A 9,573-nucleotide genomic window follows, 5' to 3' on the forward strand; every position below is an offset into this window, starting at 1 on the left:
CTATGTGATGCAAGTCTCTACAATTTTATGAAAGCTCTCACCATTTATCCAGTACATACCATAAATGTCAGTATAGATATTGAAATTGTGATATGCGCCAATTGTGATAAGTCTTATTGGGATAATATAATATGTTATCAATTATTTATTTAGCTAATATTTTACTTTCTATTTCATTTAAGCGGTCACTTTAGTCTATGTTGGTGGGAGGGGTGGTTGATAGACAGCAGACAATTCACAGCTTTTCATGTGACTCCTCCCATAAGGCACCTGTGGTGGTAGGTTGTTTCAAATAGACAAAGAACAGGGAGAGGTAGGGGTTGGCCTCCGACCAGCCAATAAAAAGTCAGGGGGAGATTTTCAAGGGAAGCGCAAGACATTTGAGCTCAGTGACAATACAAAGCTCCACGAGGAACGGTCCTGGCACTCAAAACTCAAGTTGTTGCTGGAATAGCACAGAAGAATTAGAATCATGGCGGTCACAAACTTCCACTACATTACCCGGATGAGCAGTGGCTTTAAAGTGTACATCTTAGAGGGTAATTATCTTCTTTTTTTTCTGAATACCAGCAGTTTAAACGATACAATTAAGGTTATAATTGCTTTATGTGTTATCTGTGTCCCATTGCATTGTTTATTATACACCGGGTTGAGAGTGTTACTTTTGAAATGTATTCCACTCCAGATTACGGAATACATCCAGTAAAATGTAATTTGTAACGTATTCTGTTACATTACTCAAGTAATCAGTAATGTCAGTAATCTATTCTAAATACTTTGGATTACTTCTTCAGCAATAGTAGAGTTTTTCACTTGTTTTGACTATAAAAACTTTGCCACTACATTAAGACAAAATACACATGTTAAAAATACATTCTCTGAAAAACCTAAATATCTTATGCAATAAGATAAATCAAATTGATCTTGTTTTAAATAACTTAAAAAATTATTATAAAGAATATAATTTTTGCCCTAATATCAAAGGTAACATGTGCATGTAAAATGGCTAGAAATAGCAGTTTAGTTTAGCGTAAAGCTGGCAATTTACACAAGGTTTATTTCTATTTCTTTTGCTCCAAACTTACTTCAAACGTACTCTCTGTCTGCTCGTATGAATGTAACACATCATAAGAAAGTGTTTCACCGCTGTTCAAATGTACTTTGGATTGCATCATTTATATAGATAAATATTTTTCATCTGAATTGACTAAATATTAAATGAAACAAATGACAATAAAATACAAAGTAATCTCTTCAGTAATCAAATACTTTTTTAATGTAACTGTATTCTAATTACCAATTATTGAAATTGCAACTGCAGTGGAATACAGTTACTTATATTTTGTATTTTTAATATTTGTAATTCCCATTACATGTATTCTGTTACTCCCCAACCCAGTGTATAGAATTATTTATTATTATTAGTTGTAATGCACTGTACAAAATGTACAGTAGGATACAATTAGAATTAAATATTGTGAAATGTAATTTACTTAGATGTGTGTTCACAGGTGATGTTGAATTAATTAATTTATTCATGTAAAATTATGCAGAATTATAAAAAAAAGAACACACAAAAAGTGTGATAAGTGATCAGTTGAGTAATGTTCTGGTATTTTTAAGCTTAAAGATTTATGATGGAAATTTGAGATTAAGAGGGTTGCAATTTGTTAGACTGCAAATGAAAGAGAAAAGAACAGAAGGGATGTGGGTCTGTCTTTGTCTTAAAACTCTTTAGAAAAATATCCCTCCCCGAGGCACTAAAAATCAGTCATCAGTCAAGGTTTAAGGTGTGGTTTACACCCAGCACCCCAACCTCTGTCATGCAGATTCAACCTGCCCTGTCACGGTCCAGTGCATACTTGTACATATACACATATGTAAGTGAGGGAGGGTTCTGCCAAAGGTGCCCCCTCATCATCTAAGCCATTTGAGCATTTAAGAAACTAATCTACTTGTTATCTGATAGCACCTTAAACCAATTCATTCATGATCAGGGAGAATGCCTCAGTGATTTTAATCCCTTATCAAATCAACATGGGCCCTGACTGGTCTAATATGTGTTTTAATTGATATCCATTCCCCATGATCTTGTTTTGGGTCTTTATCTCTTCCTAAAACATTTAGCAAATAAAGAGACTATAATTGATGTAGTAACTGTTCAGGTATAATAGTTACATTTTCCATTCTGATGAAATTGTGATAATTGCTTAAAAGTGTGATAAATCTACATCTGAGCCCTTTGACGGATAAGATCAGGAGGATATTATGAAACCTTTACTCTCTCAAGAATCATAATTAAGGGCCAAGTACATGTTTAAATGGTAATGTACAGGGCAATGTTATCATATCCTGGCTTCTCACATTACAATGGGAAGGTTTACTCATTCTGATTCAAAATGAGACCCCAAAACGCATTACAAAAAAGTAGTAAGGTTGAGAGTGAAAAAATGAGAGTGATTCTCATATTATGCATTATTAAATTTGAGTCTTCCCTGTTTACAATTTTTTAAGATATGGTTTTATAATGCACAGACCATAGCTCAGTGATTCAAGAATCAAAATGGATTACAAATTATTCTGAACACATATCTTAAGTCAGCTATATATATATATATATATATATATATATATATATATATATATATATATATATAGGAAACCATTATATATATATATATATATATATATATATATATATATATATATATATATATATATATATATATATATATATAAGCCACAACATTAAAACCACCTGCCTAATATTGTGTATGTCCCCCTTGTGCCGCCAAAACAGCGCCAAACCCGCATCTCAGAATAGCATTCTGAGATTATATTCTTCTCACCACAATTGTACAGAGTAGTTATCTGAGTTAACGTTGACTTTGTCAGATCGAACCAGTCTGGACATTCTCTGTCGAACTCTCTCATCAACAAGACATTTCCATCCACAGAACTGCAGCTCACTGGATGTTTTTTGTTTTTGGCACCATTCGGAGTAAATTCTAGAGACTGTCGTGCATGAAATCTCAGGAGATCAGCAGTTACAGAAATACTCAAACCAGCCCATCTGAACATTAACTGAAGGTCCTGACCCATATCTGCATGATTTTATGCACTGCTGCGACATGACTGGCTGATTAGATAATCGCATGGATGATTGTTAGTGCCAGATGGTATTTACTCAGAATGGTGTCAAAAACAAAAAAACATCCAGTGAGCAGCAGTTCTGTGGACGGAAATGCCTTGTTGATGAGAGAGGTCAACAGAAAATGGCGAGACTGGTTGGAACGGACAAAGTCTACGGTAACTCAGATAACCGCTCTTTACAATTGTGGTGTAGGGGGGGTCTTCGCAATATTAGGCAGGTGGTTTTAATCTTGTGGCTGATTGGTGTAAATATATGTGTGTGTGTGTGTGTGTGTGTGTGTGTGTATTTATCCCCGTAAGGATAGTAAAACACTACATTTTTGACGTTGTGTGGACATTTTGTCGGTCATAAAACAGCTTATAAATCAAACTAAATTATGTTTTTTGAACATGTAAAAATGCAGAAAGTTTTCTGTGAGGGTTAGGTTTAGGGGTCTTGTAAGGGTTAGGGGATAGAATATAAAGTTTGTACAGTATTAAAAACATTATATGTTTGGAACGTCCCCATAAAACATGCTAACCCAATGTGTGTGTGTGGTTTCACTTTCCCTATAGAAATAGAAATAAAAATGTGCTCTTAAAATTAATTTTTTTAAGAACTGATATTGTCATGCGACAACCATCTTTTTCCACTGTACATGTAGTACATAGGAGTTTATATACTGTCATTTTTATGATGAGACATTTGTATGACACTGTTAACGATGTTAGCATATGAATCGTGATGTGTATTTCAGTTTGAATAAGTCTGTTACTATCATTATGTTGGGTAAACATGTTGTGAGTTGCATGCCTTAAAAACCTGCAAAGCCTGTTTTGCCCCCCAAAGCGGGATGAACAACAAGCCAATAATATCCTCATTTGTTCAACGATGTGTCCGATTTTTTTATTATTTTTTTTGGCTTGTATGTTTTCCAGAATTTGAATGACATTTACCGTTAGCAGTGAATCAGCTGGGTAGTTCTACAGTAATACCCACAGAGCCAGTTGATCTTGCTCTGCCACTTAATGGAGTTTACATTTAACGGTGGCCCAACAACGTTTTTTCCCACAATTAAGATACACAAGAAGTGATGAAATTCCACGAGTTAAGAGTTATTTGTTTACTTGTTTGCCACACCTTTTCACACGTATGGGAATCAGTGGCTGGCACTGACCGTCTGATCCCCCTTTTCTTTACAGGTCAGCCCAGTCTAAGGAGTGAAGACAGATTTCGCCATATGAACAGTGACAGGGTGCGAATGCTCCCTGCCCACCCAATAAAGCGCAAACACAGTTCAGACAGAGGATGGACACTTGAAGAAAGGTATATTCATTACCATCAATCTCAAACCAATGAAAGTCTCCTGTTTGTTATAGCCTAACAGTAGCTCACCATGGACCAACATGTAACCCATTCCCAAATTATATTAGCAACTAATGGACTGTTGATTTAGTATAGTAATTTATTTTTATGTTTTTAGGAGAGAGAGGGCCCTTAGTAAGAGCTTGGCCAACAGTGCTCGGAGGTCATCTGGTTTCAGTATTCCTGAAAGCCCCACATCCACATGGAGCCCCACAGCCAGTCCTACTCACTTGATCCCCAGCCCAGTGTACTCCACCCCAGTCATGGATGAGCCTCTGGCCCTAATAAAAAAACCCCGCCCAGAACCAGAGAAGACTGAGGGCCAAACCAAACCCACAACAGTCAGACAAATACAGGTAATTATTATTACTGAAACACAAACTTTCAGTTTTTACATGTTTTGAGATTTAAATAAATATACAGTATATAAAAACAAATATTATATGTGTATAATATATATTATCGAAATAATATTTAAATACATAATTATTCATATTCATAATTTAATAATAAAATATTTGTAAAAATAATAGATTGAATTAAATATTTTTTTAATTATTACAAATATTTATCATTATATAATTAAAATGAAAAAATATATAATTATTTATAATTTGTATATAATTTCCATGTTAATAAGATTTATATATATATATATATATATATATATATATATATATATAATCTTATTTATATATATAAATCTTATTAACATGGATATTTGTATAGTGTTATATAATATATTAATATTACATAATGTATTTTATTAAATATATTTATTGTATATATATATATATATATATATATATATATATATATATATATATATATATATATATATATATATATATATATATGTACTATATTTTAATAAATATTTCATATATTATATTAACAATATAAATCTACTTAACACAAAATATTTATATTATATTTTTATTATATAATAAATGGGTATGTAGATACTGTATATTAATATATATGTCAGCAGTAACATTAAAATTTCCATTGAATAATACTGTACCAAATTCTGCCAAATTGTACCAAATCTAAGTACTGTGGGGACCAGTCACTGGCTAAACAGTATTCTGGCAGCAGAAACTTGAGGCCCTTGTCCATCACAAACCTATCTAACTACAAACAAAGCCACTTGATAGTCCATAATTAAAATATTCACCACTATGAGACACAACAGAATGCAGAAAGGCACTTATGTGTTCCTGAGAGAGTGGCTCTTTAGAGTGCAGACAGGTCTCTGCCTGTCTCAGATATGCAATCCAGCCGGATTCAGAGAGAAAATGTGAGCAATGGGTGGAGGAATTTTGTCAACAAGTCTCAACACACCGGTGCTGTTGTTGACCTGCTAGTGGCATCAGGGCTGAGGGAGCAACAGTCTAGAAGCCCCATGAACATACTGTAAGGAATTTGGGATACAATCCAGTTCATGAGATTTCTTATTTAGTTTCCTAATTTTCCATCAGTGTCATTCATTAAAGGGATGGTTCCACCAAAAATTGAAATTTTATCATCATTCATTCACCCTCAAGTTGTTCCAAACTCATATGACATTATATGACATATGGTGTTCGGGAGAATGTTAGCCTCAATCACAATGCACTTTCATTGCATGCTTTTCCATACAATTAAAGTGAATGGTGACTGAGTAAGAATTCTGTAAAGTATTCTTATCAATTATAGATCTGCAATTTAATTATCCAAAAAAAAGTATGCATATGAGGATTTGCTGACATTTGCTGTCTTTTTCAGATACGACCCTCTGTCATCACATGTGTCTCCTCTGCAACAAGGTCCACAAAAAAAGCTGAAGATTGCTGCAAAAACTCTAATAGTAAGTTAAATAAGCTGTTAACTAAGCAACCGAGCTTGTCACTCTTCCTTGAAAGGAACAGTTCAGTCATAATTGACATACCCTCATATTGTTCCAAACTTTTCTTTCTTCTGTGGAACACAAAAGGAAATGTTGAGCAGAATGTTAGGAACTGACAGCCTCAGTCATCCTTCGCTTTTATTACATGGGAAAAAAGAGCAGCATCAACAGCTTTCAAAATTTCCCCTTTTGTGTTCCATGGAAGAAAGATAGTCATACAGTTTTGAGTGAACTCACCCTTTAATGTTAATATTAGTTCATGTATGTCCATGCAGACATATTTTGCTCCCATATCAAAATGTATTGTTTATCAAGTTACACATATCATCATCTAACTCTGTCTCCATTGTGTTTCATCAGTTGTTACCCAGCACAGTTATGACCACGTCGAAGAGCATTTCCAGAGGAGTCTTGGAATGAACTACCACAGAGCCACCTCCATTAGCGTGTCTGTTGATGACCATTTTTCCAAGGCGCTGGGTGATAAATGGCTCCAGCTCAAAGGTTCAACCTCCTCCTGCAACTCCTCCTCGTCCTCTCTGTCTTCCTCATCCCCACCCAGCAGTCCAACCTTCATCCACTCGCCCAGCTACAGCCAGAGTCCCAAAAGGGCCCACAAAGATTCAGTCAGCCCTACTACAACCACACCCTGGTCTGACAAATGAAGAAGAGAGAGAATATGTACTGTAGATATGACATGATGTATGTAGAACCTTTGTGTAGGCCCAAGCATTTCTGCTGTAAAAAGCCAAAGGATGAGTGTGATTCTGTGAAAAGGGAGGGGGGTCGGTGAATTGATGTGATGTTGCCATCATCACTAAAACTCCATAAGCAGATTGTGAGCCGGGAGTGTTAAATCTCCCTTTAAGTTTAAATGTCTTTTAATGGGATTTCACATGGAGATATTTAATGTCCACTTCCAGAGAATCAGATCATTTCATGGTAGATAAGCTTTGTTAGAGTTGGCTTTGTTTTGTTTTTTGTAATTGGTTTTGTCGGTTGAGCTAATTGCCTTACACTATGGGTGCCACTGTTTTTTATTTGTTGACTGTGATTGCACTGATTATTGTTAGTAACATTTCATTTTTCTGTAATCTTTGCTTTGATACCACATGCATATTTATATTAGACAGTTTACCAAGATCTTGTAACCCAAATGCAGCACTGAAACAATACTAGTTCAGAAAGTTTAATTCATTGCAAAAATGCTTGAAACAAGAGGTGGGTAAATGTTTTGAATCTCTATTTGGGCTATAGCTGTTCATTTCAAACTCTATTAAGATTGTATGCTGTATTATAGCAGACTATTGTACATATTTGTAATAAAAAGTTCTTTGCAGAATTTGTTGTTTTGTGAATGAGCACAGAGCCAACAAATAAAGTAGTCCGACTGGCATTCAGTCATCAACAGTCACCCATCATTAATGGGTCTTGTTTAGAGCATGCTGGCCTTACTTTTAATCTTTCTAACATGGCCATTCACGCTAAATGCTCACAGATACTTGGTTTTAGAAATCAATGGAGCGTGATTATGTATGTTTATGCTGAATTATGAATTAAGGTTATGGGATTGTATAAAATTAGTCAAAACTTAATAAAAATATTTACTGGCACTATAGATTCTCTCTTGACAAAGAAGCTCTGTTCACCAGTGCCTCTAAAAAAATCTTTTTTTACCAATAGCTAAATCACAATTATATTTAGCCTCCTTATATTGAGTAGGCATCAACTGGAAAACAACTTACAAAAAAAATAAAAACAAATTCAACTGCCAGTGAGATCAGGTGCAAAACTTGTCAATCACAAAATCAGGTTCATGAGGCTGAGAAACTGGTTTAAATGAAGATTTGCTGGCACAAAGTTACAGTAAAAAAAGCTATTGAACAGAGTTCAAAAGGAGTCTTTTTGTTGCCAAAAGCCCTGCCTTCTATACTCTGTTGCAAGCTTGAATAGCCTCATCCAAGGGACAGTCTAGTGTTTCTCAGAGAACAAAATGACTCATGCTCAGTGGCTCAGATCTTGAGGTGCAGGTAACATGATGTCCTTGTGGAATGTGGACACTTCGAGGCAGCTTTAAGTCACATGAAAGGTTAGGATAGATTACATAATTGTCTAGTAGAGTAGATCCACAGAGAAAATCACCAGTGACATTGACAGTATTGTTAAAATTATTATAATACTGCCTTAATAATACCTTTGCATAATTTTATGTCACCTTAAAGCAAATAAATGGGATATTTAGAAATGTACTCCCAGAACTTGATAATAGAAATTTTATTTTTCTTAGAGATTGATCTTTCACTGTGAGACTTACTAGAGTTCTAACTTATGTTTTAAGCTTTGTCTCAGATGTTCAGTTTTGCCTAAGATTTGTCTCCTACCATTCTTTGAGAAATATGACCCAGTTTGGGGAAGCTCCTTTGAAACTACAGTTTTACAAGCAACAAGCTACTCATAAAGTTAAACTTCAGTCACTACAAGTACATTAAAGCACTTTAAAGGAGGGGGAAAAAAATCAGCTCTTATTGCTGATTTAAATAGTATCATCTGATAGTTATGCATGTAATTAGGGTAATATTAAACAAAATAGGGATATTAAATTAAACTAATGAAAGTAAAAAGCACCCTACTTTATATATGAGTCTAAATATAGTGAACACAACAATTAACTGAAAATTTCACTTCAAAAAAGGAAAGGTCCCTTAAAAAGGATAGTTCAGGATGTGTAAACGGTGAGCTCTGCACACTTTGCAAGTTTTTAATAATTTTTTATGTCATAAACCAGTGCGATTCGATACACCCTGATACATATCTGTTCTTTGAAGTCAACATGGCAAAGAATTCAAAATCCTCAGGCTCTGGAGATTTTAAAATACATTTAAGTCCTCAGGCTGATACCTCAGACAGGCCCACAGACCAGGGACTCGGTTTGTATGGTGCGGTGGGAGAAATTCAACATCAACTGTCCAACATGTCTGTGATGCTGAAGAAAGTTGTTGCTGACTTAGAGGATCTTGCTGTTATACGTCGATCGATTACTGCGATGGAAACAAAATTCTCTGAGTTGGTTAACAAGAATCGGGGATGTTGAGAGACGACTCAATTATCTGGAGTCATCGGAGAGGGAACTAGCTGCTAATCTGTTAGCGACCAAGATAGACTTGGAACACATTTGGGAAAAACTGGA

At 34.8% G+C, this 9,573-nt stretch overlaps 1 protein-coding gene across 1 annotated transcript; it reads left to right on the forward strand.

Moving 5' to 3' along the window:
- The first annotated feature begins 384 nt into the window (after nucleotides 1–384).
- Nucleotides 385–7,888, forward strand: LOC127631070 (transcription cofactor vestigial-like protein 4). Its single transcript, XM_052109035.1, has 5 exons — nucleotides 385–539; nucleotides 4,336–4,459; nucleotides 4,617–4,854; nucleotides 6,266–6,347; nucleotides 6,747–7,888. Exons 1-5 carry the CDS (start codon nucleotides 473–475, stop codon nucleotides 7,049–7,051), a joined length of 816 nt encoding a protein of 271 aa, XP_051964995.1. The 5' UTR covers nucleotides 385–472; the 3' UTR covers nucleotides 7,052–7,888.
- The last annotated feature ends 1,685 nt before the right edge of the window (nucleotides 7,889–9,573 follow it).

This window comes from Xyrauchen texanus, chromosome 37 (genome assembly GCF_025860055.1).
Source record: "Xyrauchen texanus isolate HMW12.3.18 chromosome 37, RBS_HiC_50CHRs, whole genome shotgun sequence".
Taxonomy (NCBI): Eukaryota; Metazoa; Chordata; class Actinopteri; order Cypriniformes; family Catostomidae; genus Xyrauchen; species Xyrauchen texanus.